The 25997-nt window shown below is 52.4% G+C and overlaps 1 protein-coding gene across 1 annotated transcript in view; it reads right to left on the bottom strand.

Moving 5' to 3' along the window:
- LOC308177418 (gamma-aminobutyric acid receptor subunit gamma-4) overlaps positions 1–19901 on the bottom strand; it is a 46237-nt gene extending 26336 nt beyond the window's left edge. The window contains exons 1-5 of the mRNA XM_080554694.1: positions 19763–19901; positions 19221–19367; positions 8744–8802; positions 4821–7303; positions 57–205 (exon numbers count right to left, since the gene is read on the bottom strand). Coding sequence (XP_080410820.1) covers positions 57–205; positions 4821–4879 — 208 coding nt within the window. The 5' untranslated portion in view covers positions 4880–7303; positions 8744–8802; positions 19221–19367; positions 19763–19901. The remainder of the gene's footprint in view (positions 1–56; positions 206–4820; positions 7304–8743; positions 8803–19220; positions 19368–19762) is intronic.
- Between the last annotated feature and the right edge of the window lie 6096 nt (positions 19902–25997).

Consider the following 25997-nt stretch of genomic DNA (forward strand, 5'->3'; position numbering starts at 1 on the left):
AAAGGCATGCAGAACATGGGACAGAGCTGGGCCAGGCTGTCAGTGGGGACACTTACTGCCGATGTCGGGCCTCAGCTTGTTGTCATAGTTCTTCAGCAGTGAGTTGAGGATCTGCGTGGCATCGGTCTCCTGCGTCTTGGGGGTGAGGACCCAGGTTTTATTGATGCTGAGGTAATCGTAATCATACTCCTCTGTGCTCTCACACCTGGAGCAGAGAGACAAAAGGAGAGAGACATCACTGTGACATCTCTCTGGTGCGCTGTGGGAGTGGGGGCACAGCTGGCTTTCAGAGATACTGAAGGGGGGAGGAGGATGCTGAGCGCACGGAGCTCAGGGATCTCCTCACAGCGATGCTCTAAGACACCTCACCTGGCACCTTTGTTCACTTCACAGCCCCCAAACGGGGGCTGCCTGTTGGCTCCAAAACCTCAGCTGCTCTCACTGCCGCTTGCACCTGAAGCAGGATTCAGGTCAGTGACCAAAGAGTATTTGGGGGGAGCAGAGCATTTATAATAAAGGCACTTCAGAGAAAAGGGGTCCTAAAACTACCAAGCAGACAGCATGCACGTCTGGCTCGCCAGGCACCCAGCCATCTGCCCTGCACAGATCCTGGGAAATTAAAGCCTTATGCAAACTCCTCTGCCCTCGGGCCATGATCTGCCACAACCCATTCCCTGTGCTCACCAACCCTTCCTCCCCAGCCAGCTCCCAATTAAAGATGCTCCACCTTTCTGATCGTCCAGTTCCAGGCCAGAAAAATCGTGTCCTCCTTCAGACGCAATGCGCTGAGCAACAGCTTCTCCCCCTGCCTTTTAAGTATGCCCTCTCCAAGCCGTTTGTGCCTCTAGTTTTCCTAAAGGAGTTTTCCTACACCCTCTAATTAAATTAGGCCGACATGGTCACAGGGGAAACTCCAACCACCTGCCACTGATCTGGGCAGCTCGTTCGCAGGATCGTCCCTGGAAAGACACAGCCATATGTGGGAGAGGATGCCGAGCAATCCTGCACCCGGCACCCCCCTCAACGTCTGCCGTGCCGACGTGTCACCTGCTGCCGTGCCTGCAAGGGGCTCGCAGCGGGAGCTGCCACGTCCCAGCTGGAGCCTCGCAGCGCCGAGCAGGCACCGCGGGTACACAGCTCCCTTCGGCGCCAGGGGAGGCAGAGCCTGGCAAAGGCGCTGGGAGAGAAGAGAAAGCATTAAATTGACACGTTGCAGTTAATTTATCAGAAGCTCCTCTTCTAAACCCCCAGATGAAAGTTGCTTTCACAGCCACTTTAAAACTCTTTGCATCTCCCCAGCTTTCGGGCGCTGGGACGCGGCCCCTGGCAAGGGCTGGGCTGCGCGCAGCTGCCTGCCTGCCGCCGCACATTAGGTGTTGGTACATCAGCCTGTTGTTTCCCCTCTGATTGCGTGCTGCACTTCCTAACGAGGCTTAAGGAGTCTTAAGCAAGGCTGTCAGGATGTGCTTCCCTATCCGAGCCGCAGCGCGGGCTCACTGCCTTCCAGATGCAGCCGAGCTCCTCGGTGCCCGGGGGCAGCAGGAGGCACAGGGACCACTGCTGCGCCCACCCCAAACCTGGCCAGAGCTGGCTTCTGGGGACAGGAGGGACAAGGAGGGACACGTCTCTGCCCCCATCCCAGCAGGGGAAAGCCAGCCTAGCTCCTTTTCCTCACTGCCTCTAGCAAAGTGGGAACAACTACAGCAAAACCTCATTTCAGTGGTTGCTTGACCCTACTGGAAGCCAGCCCAGGACGGGTTACCTGCCGGCACTGAACTCTTCCTATCCGGCTGTCCCACCAAAACCCAGCTCGTGCAGCCCTAAAGGCTGTAGCAGAGCTCTAAACATCCCCCTGGGTCTGAAAAAAAACCAGACTGGTTACTCCGATCTTAGACTTCCAGATTTCCCCCCATTTCTTGTTGCTGCTGAACACCCGGAGGTTTGGGGTAGCATTTTCAGGGAGTCACATTCCCATTACAGATGCAGTGACACTACCAAAGATATGCCTTTTTTGCTAATGCAGCTAATCCTGGGCTACTAAACCCCACTAAGCCATTTTAGCATAAGCAAGCCAGCTTTTGCTGGAGAAAATATGCTTTTTGGGTGCATGCACGGACACGCAGAGAACAACTCTTGCTGGTCAGGAGCGCCTCTCGTGCCACCCTACACAGTCCCTTGCCTCTTCCCCAGTTCAAATCAAGAAGGAAAGAGTCCAGGAGCTATTGCAGAGGAGAGAAGTGAGGGACAGAGGGCTCTGCGTGTCTCTCCAGCTGCATCTGGGAACGTCACACTGCAAACCCACAGCGATGCCCCGTGAACACTTGCTGTCCAGGCGGCTCCGTCTCCTTGCACAAAGCGACTCTGGCTGTATGACAGGGGAAAGCCAGCTTCCATATGTCTCCGTGCAGCCAGGAGGAGAGGCAGAGCAGTGTTTCCTCACCTCTGCTTGTGGAAATGTCAAAACAGACACCTTGCATTCCTGCCGCACACAGCCCCAGGGCCGGGATGCAGCTGGGAGGAGAGCAGGCACGGGAGGGCTGGGGGCACCGCAGGGCAGGGCAGGGGACTGTGCGGGGACAGCCCTGGTCTGTCCAAGGCAGCATGGCATGGAGGTGTCCTTTTGGATGTGTCCAGGTGCACAGATGGGGTTGGACAACCCTCTTTGGGCAGCCCTGGGCTTCACTACAAGACAGCACTGCTTGCCTTGCCTCCTGAACTGGGCGTTACGCGAGCAGGCACCTGTTTTACTGCTGGCTCCGAGCACACCGATGGGCAGATTAAAAGCAGGGCCAGAGAAGTTGTCCCTGCTGGCAGCCACCTCCTGGCAGGAAGGTCCAGGAGGAGATGCTGACCCCAGGCTGTGACTGTCCCACCCCTCTGCCAACAGCTCAAAGCCTCACCTGCTCCACAGGAACAGACAGCGACAAAAAGCAAGGACATTTCACCTGGGTGAAAAGCACGGTGCTCAATCGCAATTACTGCATGCTAATGTGTCCTTGTCACCCATACCGATGCCTCCAAGGGCTTGCAGGCACAGGAACGTTCAGGCAAATTAATCTAAATTAGAAGCAGGCAGAAAAATTAGGGACTGAGGGCTCACTAAACGGTACCCTACCTGTTTCACATGTCAGCATACCTCTCCTTTCACAGCTCGCTCAGTGAAGCCCTGTTGGTCAAGCCTGCACAGCTCCAGCCATCCATCGAACCCAGCTTTCTGGCGGTGTAATGCCGTGCAGGGTCCTGCCTTCAGGGCTCTGAGCTGGGCATCCCGGTCCCAGCTGGGGCAGTGCTCTGGGAAACGCTGGTGAATTAACCTCTGTGGTGGGGAAATCGTCTGGGGAGTGCTGAGTCACCCAGCACAGGGCTTGCAGCCCACCCCAGCACCAGGGACAGGTCTTGCAGCACATGCTGGAGAAGAGCTTGCACACGCTGCTTCGGTGTGGTACCTGCACCACGCTCCTCCGCCCGGTCACCCACCCAAGTGCAGAGCAGCCTGCACCCAGGAAAATGCAGCAAATGCAGGACGGGACCCTGGTACAACTTGCTCCTTTTCTCCTTTTTCTCCCCCAGGCTTCCTCTGCCGCTCCATCACCTCCACACCATGCACAGGCGCTGCTCCTGGCAGCTCGGTGAAGAAGCAGGCACAAGGGAGAGGGCAGAAGGGAACCTGGGCCAGTTATGGGGCAAAGCTTCCCACTCAAAGGCACGTGAATGCAGGACTTAAGGGCACCTCCAGCTGATTTTACCGCTTACAACTCACCCCATCAAAACACAAAGCAGGTGGCACTGTGCTGCAGGAACAGCAGGGCACAGGGGCCGGGACCACCATGAGCCCCTGGCAGCCCTCAGCCCCCCAATTCCTGCATGCTGGAGAGGCTGAGGACCAGCGTACGAGCCACGGGGCAGCTCTCGCTGCCTCCACGCTGGAGTGGAGCAGCAGGGACAGGGCTGCTCGCACCCGAGTTCGGGGAAGCCTTGGCAGAGCAGACCGTCAGGAGCAGGATTCATGCTCCCTGCCCCTGCCTGCATTTGTAATGGGATTTGATCGTCTTTAAGGCGGCTTATTCTGCCAATTAGCTTCAGCCAGTGAAATCCCTCTTCCCCGGAGCCCCGGGGGCAACAATCTGCTGACAACATGTTCTTTCCCCGATCCAGCCATTAAACTCACCAGCAGGGCTAGCAATTGTTAAAAAAAAAAAATAAATAAAAAAAGAAACTCGAAAAACCCCTTGCGCGTGGGGCCCTTCGTCACCGGTTGCATTACAGCGCTCCGAGCCGCTGGCCCTGGGCGAGCACCGTAATGTGCCAGCCCCACGCCCCCGCTCGCCCCCTCGGCACCCGGGGCCAACCTGTGGAGCACGGCAGGAGCCTGGGTTTCGGGGTGGGCTTTTGGGGTGCCGAGGGCTGGGGTGCCGCGAGGAGGGGCTAGGGGCTCCTTGCCACCCAGCGCAGCTCCGCGTGGGGATGCCCCGGCGATGCGCGGAGCCCCGGAGTCGCCAGGAGGTGCCGAGCCGCCCCCGGGCGTGCCCCGGCTGCCCCCCAGGACGGGGCTCAGCCCCCGGCAGGATTGGGCCGGCGAGGAGGCGGCGGGCTGTCGGAAACGGGGCGTCGGGAAACGGGGCGTCCCCGCGGTTCCGGGCAGCCAAAGCGGGGACCCCAAGTGCGAAGCATCTCCTGGAGGAGGCGCAGAGCCTCGGGGGCGGGCAGGCTAGAGCGGCCGGGGGCGCGGAGCCCGGTGACCCCCCCCCTCACCACCACCTCTCCGCGACGGGGAAACTGAGGCGGGGAGCGGGGCGCACCGCGGCCGGCGGGGTGCTCACCTGGCGGGGCGCAGGGCCGGCCCGAGGGCCAGGCAGAGCAGCAGCACCGTCCCGGGCATCTCGGCGAGGCGAGGACCGGCTCCGGGCGGGGAGGGGGGGGGGAGCGGCGGAGGCGGCGGCGGGGCCCCCCCCGTGCCCGCTGCGCCGCGCTCCAGCCCCGCCGCCTCCCGCCCCGGCTCCGCGCTCGGCGCCGCCGGGGAGGCAGGGGAAAGTTGGGCATCTCTTCGGCGAGGGGAGGAGGGGCTCCGTGCGGGGTCCTAGCTCCACGCTCGGGGGCCCGTGCCCGCCCCCGGAGGGCCGGGCAGCGCCGAGCCTCCCCCCCCCGAAAAAACCTGCCGGCGCTGCGCCCCCAAGGAGCGAGCAGCGGGGGGTGGCGCGGTGCTCGCCCTGCCCCTCTGCGGAGCCGGGAGGCTTCGCTTGTTGTCGATACGTACGGAATAAGGCTAATTAAAAGAAACAGTTTAGGGTAATTGTTACAGCACGCAAGGCTGAGCCGCCGAGGAGACGCAGCCCGCAGCGGGTCCTTCCCCACCTGTAGGGCCGCTGGCCCGAGGAAAAAGGGTGGGAGGGTGTGGGTAGGAGCAGGGGGTGGACGGGGCTGCAGGGGGGCTTTTGAGCTCTCTGCTCCTGCTCCCCCCGGTTTCCAAGCAGCCTCGGGCAGTTCTTTTCACTGCTGGCATCCAGCTTGTAAACAGGGATAGCAGATTCCTCCTCGGCGTGCTTTGGGTGAGAGTTACTGGGACCCAACTTTGTTACAGCTACATGCAGGAGCAATAATTGTCCTTCATCATCTGGTTACAGCCCGTGTGACGCAGGAGCCTGTCCCCCAAGGGGCATGGTCCTGCCTCTCCCGGGGGATCTGGTACCGTCACTCACAACTGGGGACTTGATGCCATCTGATGCACTGCAGTGGCACCGTGGACAAGTGGCTCTCCCGGCCCTGCCAGAGCCTTTCCCACACAAGCACAAGCAAATTGCTTCCTTTTCTCTGCATCGTGCGTGTAACCACTGCCTCGTTTGCTCAGCAGGACGGGAAGAACGGGGAGATGTCCCTTCCCCACACGCATTCAGTGTCTAATAGCCAGGGCCGGTCTCGGTGGGGACGAGGGGGCTACAGCAGCACAAACAGTAAATAACAGCAGCACACCTGGGTGATTGTTCAAGGCTCTTCCTACGCAGGCTCTCCCTTGCCGATTCTAGCAATGATCACCTTAAGCCCTCAAGCATGAGATCTGAGCAGCATTGAAGCCGTAGGAGCCAGCTGCAGGCAGCGCAGCTCCCAAATGGAATTTCCTTGGAGCGGAGCAGCTGCAGATGATGTTTCTCGTTAGTGCAAGCGCAGGAGCTGCTCTGGGATGGTGGGTTTATAGGAAGCACATGTCAAAAGAGTAAATAACGAAATCAAAGCAACAGCAAAGGTGAAAGAACCCTTTAAACTTCAAAGCGAGGCACCCGATTGCCCCAGAAGTTTTGCAGGGATCCAGATGAAGCTGAAGTTGGGAGGGATGCATCAGTAGCCGCAGGGAGGACGTACCTGTTGGGAGGTTGTGGTCCTGAACGGATCACAGAAAACCCAGGGGTTCGTACATGTGCTCTCAGCTCCCCCTCAAGACGCAGGATGTGAAGTGGCACGTGGGGAAATTCACTGCACCGGTTCGGTTTCTACTTGCACCAAAGGGAAGAAGGAAACATGTCAATGGCGTGTGTAGGAGAGCAAGAGGAGGGCGCTGCTTTTCAGACAAACACCTTATTTACCAACAGCGCAGGCTGAGGCAGGCAGAAAGCCTTTTCAAATTCAGTGAATTATTTTGAACAGGAACAAACCACCCTCAGTCTGAATGCCGAGAAGCACGAGATGTCCTGCACCAGTGTTTGGGGAGGAAACAGTCCCTGTTTTCCACTTTGAAGAGACATTTGTTTCAAGGTCTTCCATCACGGGATTCTCCCAACTTAAACGGGAGACAAAATGTTTCATTCAAGATGCTTTTTGTCCCTTCTGGTGCTGTTGGACAACCCAGCCACTGTCCTTGCTGCTCGCTCTCCTCGTGGTAACGAAACAGGGTTGTGCTGTGACCTGGCCATCGTGTGCTGTCCTCTGGGAGCCACGCAGCTTCCCACCCCGGGGCTTCCTGTGGGGCTCCTCCCTCTGTTATGGGAGAAGTCCCAGGAGAAGCTGGTTACAGGGCCTCTTCGGAAAACTTCTAGGATAAAACCCCATCCATAAGCCTAAACTCTCTTCTCCGAACTGGGGCACATCCTGTACACCAGAAACATTTGTTTACTGTACCAGGGCATTTGTTCAACACCACCGAGGTTTTGTCTTTTCAGGCTCACCGGGCACAGCAGCAGATGCTCATCTGGGCTCACACGACATCCATAACCGCTCCAGCTGGGCTCTGGCTTCCCACCGACACGGACAGCGATGATATATGAAGCAGACAGGACACGGTTTGATTTTTGGGTGCAGGAGTGAACTGGCAGTGCTTGCGGATAAAAAAAAAAGTGTTTGGATCCTGAACAAATGTGACGTGAACATTTTCCAAGGAGAATGAAAGGAGTGGGAGGACAGCCCAGGCCATAGCAAGAGTTTGTGCATGCTGTCCTGGAGGGCGATGGGAGCAAGAATTTTGCTTTCAGCCTTGGCTGCTACATCAGGCCAGGCCCGAAGGAGCCCCCACATCCCCTTCCACCACAGACAGTCCCTCATTCAAGCTACTTTGTTAGAAAAGATCACCAAATGGATATGTGATCCGATCCTGGGTGTCAAAACGGTTCTTGCTGTCATCCTGGGATGGGAAAGATGCCATTGCCTGCTTTTTCTTTATGGCTCTGCTCTTTTGGCAGGCTCCCCAGCTCAGGGCTTAAAATGTTACATTCCTCCTCGGGATCAATACGTGAGAAGAGAAAATGTACATAGGAGAGGGTGGGGAGGGGAAGAGAGTTGGCAGTACTTGGCTAAAAACTAAAAAAGGGAAAATCTCAGCAAATTGAGCACCAGGTGCCTCAGTGCAGTTTCAAACAGGAATTTGCAGCTATGCCATCCATCCGTCCATGGGATGCCACGCGTCCAGCACGGGACCAGGAGCTGGTAGTTTGGTGAGCAACCACCAGCATCACTCCCAGGCAGGGTATTCCAAATAGTTTGCAACTCCTGACACAAACTTTGGGGACAAGGTTCCTGCAGCTGCAGGAACAGGAGCAATTTCTCCTCGTCACTGCAGAAAGGCACCTGCCTCTGGACCGAGACAAGCTAGCTCCTTGTCAACCTGCACCACATCAGTTCAGGGTAGGGGAAAAGAAACCAGGAAGGTCAAGGACAGAAGATGGTGCTCAGGACCAAATCCCATGCAGTCCCTAACCCTGCCCGACTCTCTCCGTGCCTGCTGGGAAGCCAAGGCACACCGTCATCCGCCAGCCTGGCAGGATTTGAGGGAGGCAGAGAGGGAGTCCCAGTTACATTTTCCTTTAATACCCTTAGGGCATTTCTGCCTGGAGATGTGGGGATTTCTTTCTACACTGCCTCAGGAATGTTTATCCAGTAGTAAATAATGCTCATTTGTGTGGCAGGGTTCGGATGCCCGCAGCGAGCCCACGTTCTCACACCTCTTTTCCTCTTGGAAGCTACGAGGCACAGCAGGGTCTCTTTGCTTCCCTTCCCTGCGAAGCTCTGGTGTCACGCCAGCAGGAGGGAAATGTCCTGATGCCCTTTTCTCTCAAGTGCCTGAACCTGAGGGGTGCTTTTAGGAGGGGCTGATTTTTGTCATGCCTTAGGGAGGCAGCACGTGGGACGGTGCCGTTCACAGAGCCACCCCAACAGGGGTTAGTGAGAGCTCACTGGGGAGGTGGCTGCCCTTTGCTGCCAGGCTGCCGGACCTGGTAATTGCCAGCACGTCGGGAATGAGAGATCTTCCCCTAATACTCACTAAGCTCCAATCTTAATCTTGTTCGTTGCTGTCAGGTCTCAAGAAACCGGGCCGATGCGCTGAAAGGAGATGAAGTGAAAAGATTCGAGAGGAAACTGAAGCCTCTTCAAAAAAAAAAAAAACGAAGAGAAATAATCTTCAAAGGTTCCCACGAGCCCGCACACCCTGACCTGCAAGAGCTGCACAGATAAACACTGCGAAAGCAGCCGGAGCCTTGCAGGGCTTGTTTCTTAGCCTGATGTTTTCTGAGAGAGACGATTTGAGGCTGGAATCGGAAAGCGGTAATGGGAACCAAGCACACCAGGCTGGGCAGCGGGGTTATGGGGTGGACAAGTAGGTGTGGGAGCACACAGCAGGCTCCCCATGGGGTGCAGTGCTGGGGTCTCTCTCCTCCGGGTATTCCCGAACAGCCAGCACCCTGCAGCAGAGGTGGATTCCAGAGCCAGGCACTCATCACCTGCCACGGGTACTTTGGGAAGCCTGGGAAGGCAAACCATCAGCTCCTGGGGGAGCTTGGCAGCAAATTCCCCTTTGTCTTCACACATGGGTTTGGTGGACAGGGGACTCCTGCCTTCCAGGAGGCTGTTAGAGAATGCCTTTCAACAGCAGTCAAATCCACCAAAAAAAAAAAGGCAAAAAAAAAAAAGCAAGCCATAATTACACCCACACAGCTCTCCACACACTGCGCTAAGCTTCACCCCCCTGTCAGAAATGCACCCGCACTGATGGAGTGGATATGTTGATTAAAAATCCCCAAAAATGAATAGATCAAGAGAAATCTGCCATATCCCTGCAGCAAGGGTGAAGCGCTTTTTAATTAAGGACAAAGAGATGCAAATGTCCTGAATCATCACAAGCAAATAGCAAAATAGCACCTGTCAGAATATTAAAAAACAAGCACTCAGCGTTCCCTTGTGATCAGCTCGAAGGAGGCCTTGAGTTTAAAAAAAAAATAAAAAAAATCCCACCGAGAGTTGAAAAATGTAACAGGCTGAGATAGAGGGAAGGGCTCAACGAAAACAAGCGGGTGCTGCTCGCTGCTGATTCTGGTGCCAGAACAGAAGGGTCAGAGCCGTGCTCCCATGTGAGACCTGCCCGTGCCGAAGGAGAGAAAGGAGAGGGGAATTTCATTTTTTTCAGGAAATGAGAGCAACAGGGCTGGGGATAGGAGCTTGGCAATGTGAGCCCTGCAAACCCTTCTCGTCCTTGTTGAACTGAAGTCTCAGGCCCCAGGGCCAAGGGGGACACAGGGACAGGAAAGGCAGTGAAAGGAGCAAGCGTAGGGAATCACGGCAAGGGCCGGCGCAGCCCAGAAGCAGCGACAAAGGGCTGTGAAAGGAAGGCAGAGCGAAAGGGAAATGCCTGGAATAATAAGTGACGGACGGATGCCTTTGAAGGGGACTCGGGTATCTCGGGTCTCCAGCCTGACCTACTTAAAACTGTCGTAATCTGATGAAGGAGCATCCTCCGGCTCTAAATATAAACTTCGCTCCTCTTCATTTAAATCCCTTCCCTCTGCCACCGAGGGTAGGACGGTGCTCAGCGGCTGGGCACAAGGCGCTGCGCGTATCCCGTAGGTCCTGGGGTCATGCAGAAGGGTCTCCCACCAGCTGGGGACCCCGGGGGGCTGCTGGGCTCTTTCCCCGTGGGAAACAGCCACAGAGCAGCAGGGGCACCAGCACGGGGCCCAGGGAGGTGGCGATGGCATCGCATGGGCTTCTAGCAGCCTGTTTAGGAACAAGGGCGACACTGCACGTTGCCTGTAGGGGAGTTAAAGGTTGCAGTGCTGTCAGGTAGTGATTCTTGGTGCAAGCAACACAAGGGACCCGAAAGTAAGGAGTCTCCTGTTAGCTCCTTGCATACGTGCGGTTTGCAGTCAGACATTTCTGTGGTCTTAAACGAACCACAAATCTGGTGCACAACAGAGGCTTGCAGCGTTTAAACAATTAGCAAACTTAAGCAGAATTTGGCAATTAGTTTAAGCTAAAAGCATAACAAACAAAACCACAATCCAAGAAAAAAGAGCAGCAAAACATTTTTTTCCAATCTGTTTCGAAATGAAACGTTCTAAGAATACCAAAATGTCCCACCAACCCATTTTCTAAATGAATTGCTTCAAGTTTTTCCACCTCAGCACACCATCGTTCATTTAAAACCCGACCTTCTTTAAATAAAAAGGGTAGAAAAGGAACCGCTGTTTAGGTTTGAACAAAATACCAAGATGACAAGATGAATTTTTTTCATTTTTTCCCCATTTCACAGGAAAGCCATATTGGGGGGGGGGGGAGGGGAAGCTTTTAATTCAATCTGAACCAAATTCACTCCATCCCGCACTCTGCTCTGGAGCAATTTCCACATCCATAATGGGTATTCCCCAGGGAGCCGCTCACTGCAGCCCCTTGGTGTGAGAGTGAAGGGGACAGCTGAGCGGCTCGGCAGAGTGCCTGGGGCAATCTGGTTCCTGGCATGAGCTCGGGGAGAGCTGGCAGATCAGAGCAAGACTCATAATACTCTTTTATCAAGGGCTTTCATCGAGCCCTGCACCTCCCAGCTCCCCGAGAATACCAAGTTTCCAGCTCATAGACTCCGGGACTGTACGAGCTATTTGGGAACCTTCGCATGCTTTAACCAACTTCTTCGGTTTGGTGGTGAAAATGCACGTAGGATTAGAAAGGAAAAACAATTACCTTAAAAAAAATGTCATTACAGAAAACTAGCAGGCTACACATCTCAGTACCACCAACAGACCGAGATGAGCTTGTTCCCTTTGTGGAGACAGGCCCCGTTAATTTTCTTGGCAGGATCTCCCATACTAAGACAACAACGAAAATGTTTGCTTTTACTTTTTTTTTTTTTTTTTGACAGAGTCTGTGAACACTGGGAAGCTTGGGGTTAAAAAAATAACCCTCTTAATCTGAAATGCTACATACATTAATTTTTGCAAAGCTCAAGTTTAGGGTAAAATTTGAACTGACACATTCTCCTTGAAGGAAGAAGGGGGGGCTGAAGATAATATTTACAAAAGAGAAAAGAAAGATCAGACAGGCAAAGTGGATTTTTTTTAAGCTTGCAGGAAGATACTAAGCTCAGTAATCAGACAAGAAAGGCAACGAGCAGTTATCAAAGCAGCAGCCGTTTTAAGAGCTGCGCTCATCTGAAAGCGACTTTTAGTTCTCGGGAAAACTGCCGCCTCAACAGCTGTCCCAATTAGAGCGAGCCGGAAATTTCCCAATAAACCAACATTTTGTCAGAAAATAATTCGCTGAGTCTGAAGCGCTCGGAGCTGGCTGAACTTTTGTTGGATGCCAACGCGGGGCTGCGGCGGGGGCTGGCGCTCAGCTGGCAGCTCTGCGCCACCAGCGGGAATGGGGACAGGAAAGTCAATTTTGGGGAGCAGCTGCAGGTGCCAGGAAGCGCCTGGTCCACGTCATTTATGCTTGGGATTTGGTTTGAAAAAAGATAAAAAGGCAACTGAGTTTCTTACGAACTTGAACTCGAGCCAGGCGGATTCGTTCCTGCCATGATCCCATATGCCTGACCCCATTTTAGGAGCTGGCGACTGGATCTGCCAGGAAAAAAAAGGGAAAAAAAAAGGAAAAAAATACTGTGGAGAGGCCAGTGCTGGAAGTGTCTCCTGGCAGGAGGATGGCCATGCCCAAGTCTGCCTGGCTCCGAGGCCAGCAGGTCTCCTGGGGGCTCTCCATCCTTGCGGTGGCCTCACCACGAACCTCCTGATACCTCCTTCCCCCTCTTCATTTTTGTAAGCATAGCAAAGGCAATGACTATGGGTGTCAGGCTTTTCAGCTGCGTCTTTGAAAATTGGTGTGTTACCACTGAACACCTCACCGGGTCTGTTCCAGCCGCCTCCCTGCACGGGATGCTTATGAAAAGGAGGACAAAATCCACATGACTTAGTCTAGAAGACCCTGCCCAAAGCTTTGCACAAGTACGGAGAGATGTTCACTAGCTGTATTTAGATTATAAATTTTAAAAGACACCACACAGGACTATTCAGACCCCCTGCCACAGTCCAAGGCACCTGCTGGGGCCAGAGAAGTCCCTGAGGAAAAAGCTGTGAACGGCTTGTATGCATCCTGACCAGCAGGGAAAAGCCTTTCTGAGAGCAGTGGTCATTAACTGCTAACAATAATCAACCTATAACAGTGAGGGCTGAGGCACACACCCTGTCACATGCATCTCCAAATGAAAACAGAGCCCCTCCCCAAAGGGATTTCTTCTTTACAACACCTAGAAATGATAATTCGCAAGACAAGCAGAGTTTTTCCCAGCACAAGGGAACCAGCCAGGGCAGTTATCGGGGCACGGAGCCCGTCTGCAGGCCCTGGTCCCCCTGCCCACACGGCTGGCTGCTGTTCACAGTGGGACCCACCACATCCCTGCTCGTGTCCCTCTGCACCCAGCCTGCCCGCTTGGAGCTGCCGCCCTCTCCAAAGCCAGAAAAACCCGCATCTGCTGCCTTCCCCGTCTCATCTCGCAAGCTGTGAGATCCCACCCCTCTCGCTGCCTGTCCCTGCTGACAGCCGTGCTTCCTACAGAGCAAATGGGCTTGAAACTCAGCAAGCAGAGTCATTTGCATTGATTTCCATGGCCTGGATTCTCCGCCTGGATTCTCCCGGTCCCCACAGTCACCCCATATCTCCGGAGCGGGAGCACCACAACCCCATCCTGGAGCTCTGCTGCGCTCCTGTTTGCTCCCAGAAAAGAGTGGCGACAGCGGCTCTCACTCCCAAAAATGGTCCCTACAGCAGTCAGAAGAACACCAGCACAACAGGAAGACTGTGCAAGAAACTTGTGTTGTTTTTTTTTTTCCTTAGAGAAAATGCTTCTATTTTTGACAAAAGGACTTTCTGAGGTATGAAACCTCTTATGAAATTTCTCCCACGTCGGTGCTTTACATAAACTATTTTGCTGCAGTTGTGTTATTCATTGCACGCACTTTACACCCGTGTGAACTAGTTTATCTCAGGAGAGCGGAAAGTGGAGCCTGGCTGTAGGACATTCTGCAAGCCCCATCCTCAGCTGGGCAGAGGGGCTGGGACATACGGGAAGGGCTTGCACGCAAATCGTGCCCATCTCTGACAGAGCTTCAGCCTGGTGCAGCTCATCCGATGGAGTAGAGCCACGCTACAGAGTGAGAAAAGGGTCTCATCAGCACAAACATCACCTCTAGCTCTGCAGGAGCAGGGTGTAAATGGGCCAGGAAACACCACTCGGATGCACCGAGGCACAGCCTCCGCCAGTGGAAGCTGCAAGGACGAGCAGCATCGCACCGACGTGCTCCTGAAGAGCCCGTGGCCGCAGAGCACGGTGAGAAGACATCCTCGGAGGGATTAGCAGGGTGAAGAGTCCATCCACTGCATTAGTATCGCAGCCTTAGTTTTTTTTCTCTGGGCCTGACATGTCAGGGCTGATAGCGGCGCAGTTTGTCTCACACCAAATGTACAGCGATGGGTCAGGAGAACGAGTGAAAATGCCACCTTTGAGGGGAATTAGATCATTAAAATGTCACAGCAGTATCTTGGGAAGCCAACCGGAGATTCCAGCTGCAACTCCTTGCTCCCTCTGCTAGGAAAAATAAATAACACCTGCCAAGCGAGACCAGGCCTTTATTTTCTAAAGAGATGACTATTTTTTTTAATATCACCATTGTTTCACACCACTCTGCCAGCAAGAGAGTCATGAGCTCATTTTCCATTGCCACAAAATCCGGTTTGGGGGGAATAAAATTTCCTCTCCAATCCGGGACTAATGGATGAAGGCTACATCCTGGGGATAACGCAGAAGGGAAACGTGTAAGCCATTCCATCTCCCATCACATTGGATAAACATTAAATTAATGGCAGAGCTATAATGGGGTTTATTCCCTTTTCTAGCTTTTCACCATCGCTGCTTTCTTTCTAGCAGCAAATTACCTCCTTGTTTCTGCTCCCCACCCCCCAAGCCATGCTTCTCACCATGGCTCAGGTCACCCAGGATGGAGGTGCAGAGCCAAAAAAAATCTCACAGCAGCACCCAGCTCAGTCAGGCTGCCCTCGGGCTCCCTGATCCATCCGTCTGGTCACAGGACAGCTGATTGCAGCTGCTGCCACCGCTCCAGACCTTCCTCTGCATTCCTCTCCTGCTTTCCCTCAGGAGGAGCAGCTCCAAACCTTCCCAGATCTCACCAGACTCAGGCTCTTGAAGTGGCAACCCCTCTGCCCTCCCTCCGTGCTGTGCTTCGGTGCCTAATTGTTCTAATGGCTTCCCAAAGCCCCCATTCATCTCCTGCCATAATTCAGGTCTTTGTTCCGCACTGTGGAGCGGAGGGAGTAAAGCAGTGTGAGGACAATGACAAATCAGACTCCGAAGGGCAGATGGCTCCTTCCCTTTGACCATGCACACAAGGAAAATCAGAGCTACCTGGTCTATTGTTTGTCAACGCCCATCTGGTCCAGGCGAGATAATAACCACAAACGTACAGAGCTGGGGCGCAAAGAATGGGGAGGCAGCACGCTATTGTGGCCGCCTGAGTGGTTCCACTGCTGGCACAGCAAAGCCTTTTGTCCACTGACTTTTTTTTCCTTGCAGATTACTTTATTGGTTACCTTTTGTGTTTTCCCTTCTCTTCCCAAGCATCTCATTACTAAGTTTGGAGAATAACTCCAGAAGTTTAGTGCTGGCCAGGAGAGGGCCATTCAAAGCCAGGGCTTTCCGGAGCTGAACCCCCACTTCTAAGGGGTCCATTAACTTTGCTCTGGAGCTGGACCACATCACTGGAATCCATCGAGGCAAATTTTTAACTCTTTTCCCAGTACTTGGGATAACCAATGTTCAGCCACAGACTAGCCACTGGGTTCATCCATCCACAAGGTGATCTCTGTGCCGCAGGATCGGCCAGTGAAGCCCCAGCGCATCCTTTCCTGTCCTTGATTAGATGACGCTATGATTTTCTAATCAGGAGAATCACAGATGGCAAATAAATGAAATGGTGAAAAAACAAATTAATATTTATTTATGCTAAAATGCATCGTCACTTTTATTTGCAACATACCATGCATCAGAGATTGAACTTCCCTGACCGGCTCAAGCCCTTAGCGCAGGAAATAAGCTAGAAAGATTTGGAGACAGGCCATACAAGCAGGTTCAAGGCGGAGAGACACCTTAAGAGCTGAATATATTCACATCTGAGGCTTTGATTCTCCAATCCTCCTCCTGGTGATTACAAGGAGGGGAGAGAGGGATTGTTTAACTTTGAAACTCCAAAATGGCCTTGGTGTCCACAAAGGTTTTAGAGAGTGCTTGCAACACAGCAAGAGCAAGGGATTAAGCTCTAAATCCATGTTTTGTCCCGGAAAAGCTGTCCTGATCACTAATAAAGTGAATTCTCTGCTCTCAAGAAATATTTATCTACATCATTAAAACTCCCTGCTATTGTTGGGCACGACTGGCAGCCAGCAGCCAGGAGCAAAACAGTAAAACCCCTTTGGTGTGAGATGGAAGTGCCCCTGCTGAGCACAGCAAGGGCAAGGGGAGGATGGGAATAGCTGGGTGTTGATGGGGACGGAGGGGCCTGACAGCACCATTAGCAGCCCCGACCAGGACGGCAGGGAAGCTGGGGTCAGGGCAGAGCTGCAGAGGGAGGCTTGGAGATGGCAGCTCCGAGCACGCCGCTGCCCCCATGGAGCTTTCATTGGTCCCTCCTTTATGTAAATATCATTTACTTCAAGTGCTGCTAACTGAGAGCTGCAGCCTGACAACACTCAGTCAGCTTCTGCAGAAAGCAGCACTCTGCAGAACAGGCTCTGCTCTTCTATAGCTTCTTCTGGGGTGGAGAGCACCGAGATGCTACAGGGCACGCTCCTACAGCCTGTGGACTGAGCTCATGAGAGGTCTCAGTATGCTCTGGAGTCATCCAGTCTGATTTTTGGAAGTGCTGCCATTCACAGAACCCGTGCTCAGGTGCACTGCACATCCCACTGGTCACAAGAGGATCCTGGCATGGGAGCACCCAAGTGCTCTGCTTGGAGCAAACATCACCAAAGGCACTCCAGGAAGCCCTAAGTTGAACACTGGGCAACAGGTACACACCTGAACGGTACAGAACTGGTACCACATTAACCCCACCTTTTTGGGCACATGTCCGTCATGTTGCTGCTCCACACCTCTCAGCTTCTGCTCAGGAGCAGCTGTACTCAGAGGTACGAAGAGAAGCACACTGTGCCTTTGTGCGCCGTGCTCAGCACAGCTTGTCCCTGCCCGGTCACATCCTGCAGCTGTGGCTTTGCAGCTCCCTCAGCCCCCAGAGCCATGACTCTTCCAGCTGGAAGAGCTCTCACATGGGGATAGGGCACCAAGTCCAAGTGCGTGATTGCACAAAGCAGGGAAAGGATGGACAGGGATCCAGGGCTCACCTTCTTTTCTAATGCAAGCTCAACAGTGGCCATGCAATGAAAAGGTAACAAACAGACCCAAAGCCTAACTGAAGGTTCTTCATACCACAAAGCAGCAGGGAAACTCCTTTCTGCAAGACGTGGTCATGGCTGTTATGAGTTTACAAAGCTACTGGGCCAACTGACAGAACAGCAGCAGGAAATCCAGTGAGAATTATTAAGCACGAGGACACGTCTTTTACTGGCAAATCCCTGAGCCACAGATTGCTGGAAGCTGAGAAAGAACCCCAGGGAAGCTCTGCAAGATGCTTCCTATAATCTCAGGCTTTCACTGTCATGCATATGCTGTTTGACTGCTATCAGAAACCGGATACTCTTGCGACAAGCATTTTGGCTCTCCCAGTATATCAGCTCTTCTGTGCCCATAAATTGTGAGCACGGGAATCACCTGCACTAAAGCTGGGTTAAGTTTTGGAATACCTGTCTTCCCCACACACATAGCTGGGCAATAATTTCTCAGCAAATGACTTATTTACTTTACATACATGCAATTTCCAGGCACCCAAAGTGATGTAAAAATCCAGGTCAAATTCCTTGAATAGCTTCCACCACCAAAAAAAGCAACAACTGTTCTGAAGGGTTGGGCAAATCACACGGAAAAGGGTTGGAGTCCTTCCGAAATGCTCCTTTTTGTCGCTATTTCCAAAAAGGCTTCTATTTCAGGCACTTTTTATATACACTAGCAAGAGGCTCCCTGCAAGCATGAGAAGTGCAGACCCAGTTCCCTGCCCTCCCTGGGGTTACGTGCCCCCAGAGCTCCCTCCCCACCACTGCTGCAGGACACGATCTCGTCCTGCTGTGGTCAGTGCAGTTCTCTGGAGCCACCCTGAGCATCCGTCCGGTTGGGGAAGGGTCTTGAACAGGCAGGAGCGGATGCCAGCTCTGACATAATCCTCACAGCATCGTCTGCTTCCTGGGGATGCCAGATTACGGAGCTGAAATAGCACCTTGTGCCTTTGCCCTGTGCCTTAAAGGCTGACTTTCTGTGCCTGAGTTTAGGTGCCAAACGATTCTTTCACCTCTGAAGGAAAGTTGCCCCCAAATGACCACCTTATTCCAGGCAAAGAAGGAGATGCAGGATTTCAGACAGGTGTCAGCTATCCCGAGGGGGGTCCAGATAAATGCTCAACCCACATCCTGGTGGTAGCAGTGCACCGGCTTCTCCTTACACAAACAACTCCACCTGCAGACCTTTGGGTGCCCCCATAGCCAATTTTTAGGGGGCTGCAGAATCAAAGCCCCTGACCAAATGGCCAGAGTGATTTTCACTTTGAAATTAAGTCAGCACAACACAGCTTTTGCTGATGGCACATGGCATCTCCAAACTGGGAGTCTCTCACCAGAAGCCCAGGGCTTCCCTGGCAGAAGCGTCTCTCTGAAACCCCAGTTCAGGCTACCCCATATTCACAGGGGCTAGCATCGTCCAGGTTTGATTTTCAGAGAAACCACAAACACTCATGATCAGAATACTGTGTAATAAGCACGTAGATATCTGGCTATGAGGGAGCCTTCCAAAGTACTTTGGCTAAGGTAACGCACATTGATCCAGATTTTGGGAACAGAGAGTTTCTTTGATCCAGATAATAGAAAGCACAGCAAACATGGGGTTACTTTTGAAAGCAATTAAAGATTTCTCCCATCAGACCTGCATCCATCCCTCTCCATGACCTCCGGAGGTGCTGCCCCCCACAGCACACAGGGTAAATCCCTTTCCCTGGGCAGCCGTAGGGGGGACCGTCACCCCTCACAGGAAAAGGATTTCTCCTCTACTAAGCTGTTTTGGGGAGCAAGGTGGCATCAGAGCATCCTGATTGCATTAAACTCCTGTTAGTTGGCAGAATGCTTCATGAAACCTTCATTTTTAGAAAAGTGTTTTCTCCAACTAAATTCCACCCCATTTTCCTCGGGCAATAAATGAATTTTGTTTACAAAGTATTTCAACACATACATTTCATTTATGGAAAACCGGTCTTAGACTTCTGAGGCATTTGAAACCGTGCTGAAATACGGCAATTTCAAGCACTTACCTGTCTCCTTCCCGCAAGTCTCCGAATCAAAGGTTGCCATGACAACAAAGCCCACTCTCGGTCCAGCAAAATGAATTGTTTTTAAGTGACGTCATTATTAGCCGGGACCCAACAAAATTACGCAAACGAGCTCCCCAGACAGCAGGGCTGCAAAAAGCCCGAACAAGCAGCAGAACAATTACACTCCAAACTTAGCACAGGAAGGGAAATGTCACCCAAATCCTACTCATTAATTCTTTAAAACCCTATGGAGGAGGCCGACCTCCTCTCAGCACCCCTGATGGGGTGCAGAAGAGGAGCAGCTCTGCCCTGCCACAGGCTTCCTTTCCACCCTGGGACGTGGCACAGCGACCTGCACGTCCCAGCAGATGGCCACTGGTGTGCCCAGCACACAGGAGCTGGTTTGCGTTTTGCTGTTCCTCACCACCCTGAGCTCCTGTGACCACCACGTAATCCACCCAAGCTTCCTACCCCAGTACCCAGACTTTGCACGTCTCTGCTCCTCACCCAGGCCACCACACCACCTCCGTGAGATGACAAACCTCCAGGATTTCCTCTGCCCAGGACCATTTACAAACCCCACACCTCTGGGACAGGGCTCTCCCAAACCAGCTGCTTGGAGGGATGCCTCCCTTTATAACCCCAGTCAGCTGAACCCAATCCTCTCCTCTCCTTCTCAGTGAAGCCTTCCAACACCGGTTGCTTGAGGGTTCACACTTGATAACGAGTGTATTCTGGCAGCAGCTGTTCTCCGGGAGAGGCAGAAGAAGGAATTGGAATTGGAATTGGAATTAGAATTGGAATTGCAGTGGGAGTGGGAGTCACTGAGCGCTGCATTGCTGTAGATGGTCATTCAAGCTTAATAAATCCTCCTTATCAACCCTGTCTCAATGCCCCTTGTAATTTAAGCTGGATGTAATAAGGCAGTGTGAAGGTAAAGGCCAGCTTTACGCTCGAACTGGGGATTACAGTCTGGCGCAGATACTTAAAGATTCACAACAGCAAGGAGAAATTGTAAGAGGAGCCTAAACAACTGCCCTCGAGTGCCGGGAGATAGGCTGATGAATTACAGTCCTTTCCAGCACGGGGCTGGCCTGATGTATAGCTGAGCTGAGATCCGACCAGAGACTTACTGCTCCTTGTGCAAATGTAAAACCTGTGCGTGCTGGAAAAATTACACATCAACTTTAGAGGAGGTTTCTGTCTGTACCCTATGTATTTTTATCTCCCTCTTTTATTTATTTATTTTTAAATCATGAACATCACATGATTTTCTTTCTTTTTCTGAATAAACTCAGCAGTGCCATTATGCCTCCTGTTCTCTCCCATTCCCCACAAAAGCCTAAGAAATACCTTTTCCCTTATAAGCAACTCGCCAGGCTGCATGGAGCAAGGAGCTTTTTCTCCCCAGTTGCCTCATTACCAAAGCCAGCCCAGCCCAGCCCTTCATAGGCCTAAGCCTGAAGTTTATGGCACCAGATCAGAAGAGGAGTTTGTGGTCTTGAAAGCCTGGCTTCTTTTCCCTGGCTGTGCTATCTGGGTAATAAAAAAAATACTGCTGCTTCCTACCAGCCTTGCCTCGCTTATGTCCTTAGACTATCACGGCTGCAATACCGCCTCTGCTGAAACCACTGCTGTCAATTCCTAGATTGCTATTTATCAGGGATCCCAAAGTGCTTTTATAAAATGCCTAATGTTCAGCTAGCTCCAACGCCTCTCCCCTTCCAAATGAAACCACCCAGTGCTGTTTTTCAGATGTTTTCTCTCTGGGAGCTGAAAGGGTGGCTTTCCCTCTGCCAGGAGGTTTCCTGTGGTTGAAACCCATGCCCACAGCTCCGGGCACACCGCCTGACAAAGGAACATGAGCATCCGCAGATGGAGCTGAGCAAGCCCATGCTGGGAAGTAGCCCGCCTTGCTTCTTTGGCTGCTGCACCTGCACTCCTAACGTGAAAAGTGAAGGTGCTGGGGGCAGGCAGGAGAGAAGCCGCAGCCACTTTTTGCCACCTCCAGTTCCAGGAGCGTGTGCTTCAGGTGCCAAAGCCCGGGACCCCCCGCGGGGCCCCCGTGGCCTGCCAACGTGTGACAGCTTAAGGGAGAGTGAATCCCAGCAAGCCACAAATCCATCAAGCGCAAACGTTCTCCGTGGAGTGGGGCGACCGCAAAGTCTCAAATCATGTTCCTGCCGACAAGCTGCTGATGGATGAGCTCGGTCAGGAGGAACCGGGCTTTGCAGGAAAAAAGTGCCGTTCACTCACAGGCAGCAGCACAGCGATGGAAGAGCCCCATGAGTGGGAATCCTGCAGTGTCAGACCTACTCACATCATGGGGAGAGGGAAGCAGAATTGAGAGCTCCTTCCACAGGGGGAACCCCGATTTGGTGTTGGGGTTTCCGATCCCACCACCCAAATGCACAAATGCTAACTCCTGGCTGGCTTTGGGGCTCTTGCCCCACCCCAGGAGGAGGTGGTTTGTAGAAGAGGTTTCTGGAATAGCCACAGGGGCTGAGGACCCTTGAAGGGCAGAGGAAGAGCACTGCATCCCAGGGGACATTTTCCTTCACCCGGCTGAGTGGGGCTCTGGGCCGTGTGGCCGTCCAGGCACAGGGGACACATTTATCTGCTCCCAAATGTCCTTCACTGCAGGAGCCGTACATCAACAGTTCCCCCTCTGAGCGCTGCTGTGGTATAAGCACCTAATAATAAAAGCTGGCTATTGCTTCCCTAAGACACCTGTCAGCCGGAGTGTTAAGTGCCAGGGTAATAAATACTTGCTCTGCTATGCCTCTTCTTCGCGAATTCTCCTGGCTCTGCCTGTTTTCATTAGTATTTCTTTTCTGTGGACACTGCAATTACACTCTGTTCCTCTTCAGGGCCCTTGTTCCAGGTTCAAATAGAGAAGTGATAATGCAGGGAAGCTTTTTACATCGCTGTTTATTTTTGTCTCCTGAGTCAGGAAGATCTTTTCAGGCTGGGTCCAACCCTGTGCAGTTCTGGTGGAGGGAGGACTCGGGGAAAGGGGTGAAGGCTTCGGGTTCCAGCTTTTGTCATTGAAAACATAGTGGGATTCTTCCTCACATGCTCTCGACGAGGTCACAAGATATGCTCCTTCCTTGGGAAGACATAAGTATGCAGCCTGTACCGCCAAGACCCGTGATAACCATCCATCTGCCACGGCAGCTGCGAGCCCGCTGCTCCCAAGCCTCCTCTGTCTTCCGACTCTCTGAGCGAGAGGGAGGATTCAGCTGAAAGCAGCAAATTCAGGCGTGCAACTTTCCTGCTCAAGGTTGCAATATGTTTGGAGGGATTGTCCCGCCCGCAAGTCCCTGGTGCAGCTTCCAGATGGTGCTCAGGGAACCCAGGGAAGAGGGGAAGGAATTTCACTCCTTCAGGAGTGAAAAACAACTGGCTATGGCACTGGAATTATTTCCTTCTCCTGCTATTTCCCACTGGTAATTGGGGTGGGAGGTCCAAATGAAGTCCCTACACCTTAAATTTCCTTGCTAGCAGACAGCACGGTCCCCTGGACACACACGGCTGCTGGCTGAGTGCCATGGCACGGTCGGCTAGGTGCTATTAAATCTCTAGAACCAGGGTTGCCACAACCAAAACTCCCTGCTGCAAAGGTGTCTGGACCAGGGTAAATCCTAAGTCACACCTGGAAGCTGTGTGGGTGACCAAAGTGATGCTGGAGGTCGTTGTAACAGCTGAGCAGCGCAGCAGTGTGGGTCGAGCTGCCCCCAACCTGTCCTTGGCATGTGTTCCCTCTACCGCATGGCCACGGACATTTGGGCTGAGGGCCTCCTGTGTCCTTCTTCCCACCAGGGTCTCCGTAAGGCATGATTTAGCTGAAGAAGCGTACGTGGTGGGTGGTATAAGCCAGTGGCTTGGGCAAGGCCTTTTCTGGTCACCTCTAGAGCAGCAGAAAGCTTCGTTCATGTTGTACGCGGAGAAATGCCAGAGAGTTTTACTAAAAAACCAAAGTCTAACCACAGGCAGCACTGGGGGGAACATGCACACCCCCAGGTCTCACACCATCGTCCGAGCTTTGGGTCAGACCCCCAGCTCCCCAGCCAACCGGCCTCAACCATATCTTGTGCCCTCCACTCCCCTGCCATTGGAAAGGAAAGCATTTTAAACATGATATGATGGAAGTCAGGGAACATTTTCCCCTGAAATACTTATTTTTTCCCAGGTAGCTTTCCTGCTCACCACTGGGACAAACTCTCCAGCTGTGCAGGTAGCCCAACGCCCAGAGAACTTGCTCCCCAGGCTTCCCATCACTTGCCTTTGAGAAACAGACCCTGGAAAAAAAACAATAGTGCAGCGCTTTTTTAAAATATGATTTTTTATTTGTTTTGATCAGAGTTCAAGAGAGTGGGTAGAGTGGAAAAGCGGAGTGATTTAGTTCAGTGAAAAGGTCTAGTCCCGCCTGGTGTGTTAGGCCAGGAGGTTAGGAGGTGGTCAGAAGAGTCCTCCTCGTCCACTCAGCTTGTCGATGTCGTTCATGTTGTTCTGGTTTCTGATGTTTTCTAATCTCTCTTCAGAACTTCACTGTAATTTTTGAAACATTTTTCTGTTGCTTTAACTCACTGAAAAAGCTAAAAGCTGAAAAAAATTGCAGGACTCAAAATCCTGCCAATTAGAATGGGCGATTTTTTTTTTCCAGCAAAGGTTGAAAAATACGATTCAAAAATACAAACAGGCATTGAACAGTGCACCAAAAAGCGTTTGAAACACAAATCTCAGAAAGAGAGAGAGGGAAAGAAAGAAAGAAAGGGAAAACACTGAGAGAGAAATAGAGAGAAAGAGGAAGGTCACAGTTTCCATGAGAAATCCCTTAAGAAAGTGGCTACCAGCTAGTCAATAGAGAAAATAAAGTCAACAAAAAATTAAAAAGTGTATTTTTTTTCTAGTCGTTAATTATTTACAGCTGTAATAACAGGATTGTCATGCATCAAACTGCTGCCAGCTAGATTCTTTCTCATAGTGAAGTGAAGAGAGTCTCACAAGATGGCAAACAAAACAGAAGACGTACCAGGGGCACGGATTCAACCTGAGGCAGTGAAAATGAGCGTATTTTCTGGCGATTTGTTGCAATGTGTTCTTTCTTTCGATGGGCTGCCCTAGTGTGATGCTAATGCAACTCTCCCCAACGGTGGATGCCAGGGCTCCAGCAAAAGAAGCAACAGGCACTGACCCAGAGCCAGGTGACAGTGAAATTCTCCTTGACATGGGGGTACTTGCGAGGAGCCCTTTGACTCCAAACACATCCCCACAAAGGCAATGTGACAGCGACACAGGTTTCCCAGCTCTGCTCTTTTTTTTGCAGTTGCAAAAACCAAATTGTTCAATATATGATTGCCTTTATGTTTGCTGGGTTCCCTGTAAAGAGACAGGAGGAACTGACAGACTTTTCAGAGGAAACGGAGAGCTGCCAGCAGCGTAATGTGAGCCAATGGACTTATAAAGTTGACAGGACCTTCAAGCAGCAGGGGAGAGAAGAGCCAAGAGCCGTCGAAGACAGCGAGAGCATCCTGGCTCACGCAGCAAACTGAGGACTGGGCTTCCCTCTCCAGGCAGACAGGGTCTTAAAGCTGCTTTGCAGAAGATGCGCCTACCTGTAGCATTCCTCTGGCCATCGGGATGGCCAAAATGGATCCAGCCAGGTTTTGTGTTCCCTCTTGAAGCAGGCTCAGGGTCGGGACCTCAAAACCCCTCACGATGCTCAGTCACGCACACCCTGTGTGGGGCTAAAGGGTCGTGGGATTCAGCTGTTGGAAAAGCAATGCTGCTGGGAATATCCAAGTGTCTGGGGCAAGAATAAAAGGGCTGTGTTGGAGAATTTGTGATGTGTGGCACTAAGTTTTCCCAAAAGATGCTGGGCAGTGCTGCCAGCAGTGACCTTGGTCCCAGGTCCCAAGAGAGAGACTTTTCTCCCTCGCTCCCCTTGCTCCCTGTGCCCCCCAGACCTCCCAGAGCCACCTAAGGACCAGCAGAGGTGGATGAACCTCTTTGCAGAAGATTTAGCAAAGAGAATGAAAGGGAAGTAAAACAATTTAAAGCTGCCATTTTCTCTTTCAAAGAGAAAAAGCTTGACTTTTAGATACACTTTGTGAGCATAAATATACACACACTCCCACATATATATGTAAAAACCTTGGCTGACTGAACAATTACAAGGTCAAACAGTAAATATTTATACCTTGAAGCTATCAATCTCATCTGCGCCGTGGCATCTAGCCAAAAATGCCTTCAGGGGTAGTTTATCTTGATACACAGAGAGGCTTGGTGAACCGTTTAAAGTTTTTCCCCCTGCTTCAGCATCAATAGAGCATTCACACTGCATGAGTGTGCCTCTCACCCTGGCTGAGCCCTCCCCACCACCAAGGAGGTCTGCAAAGCCCAGGTGGATACTTGGCGGGGCGGGTTAACGTGCGCTAGATTGCTCTGTTCCCCCGGCTGTTGCAAAGGAGCACCGCAGAGAGGCTGTTTTTATCGCAGCCTCTGGGACAGGAAACAGCTTCGGGTTTTAGAAGGTCTCAGAGAGCTTCTCAGCGTAACAGAGGGTCTTCCCAGACCAGATGACCTGCAGCAGGAGAAATACCTTCCTGACCTGTGATGCAGCCCTATAATTCTCCCCAAGGGGGCAGCTGAGAGGAATCTAAGATGTGGACACGTGTAATCAAGGCAGCATATGAGAAACAAATGTACCTTGTGTCCGCAGGATGGCTGCTTGCAGGAACAGGCTGGTTGGGCCCTTGTTGGCATGCCAGGTTT

The sequence above is a fragment of the Anser brachyrhynchus genome (assembly GCF_964034855.1).
Source record: "Anser brachyrhynchus genome assembly, chromosome: 13".
In the NCBI taxonomy this organism is placed as follows: Eukaryota; Metazoa; Chordata; class Aves; order Anseriformes; family Anatidae; genus Anser; species Anser brachyrhynchus.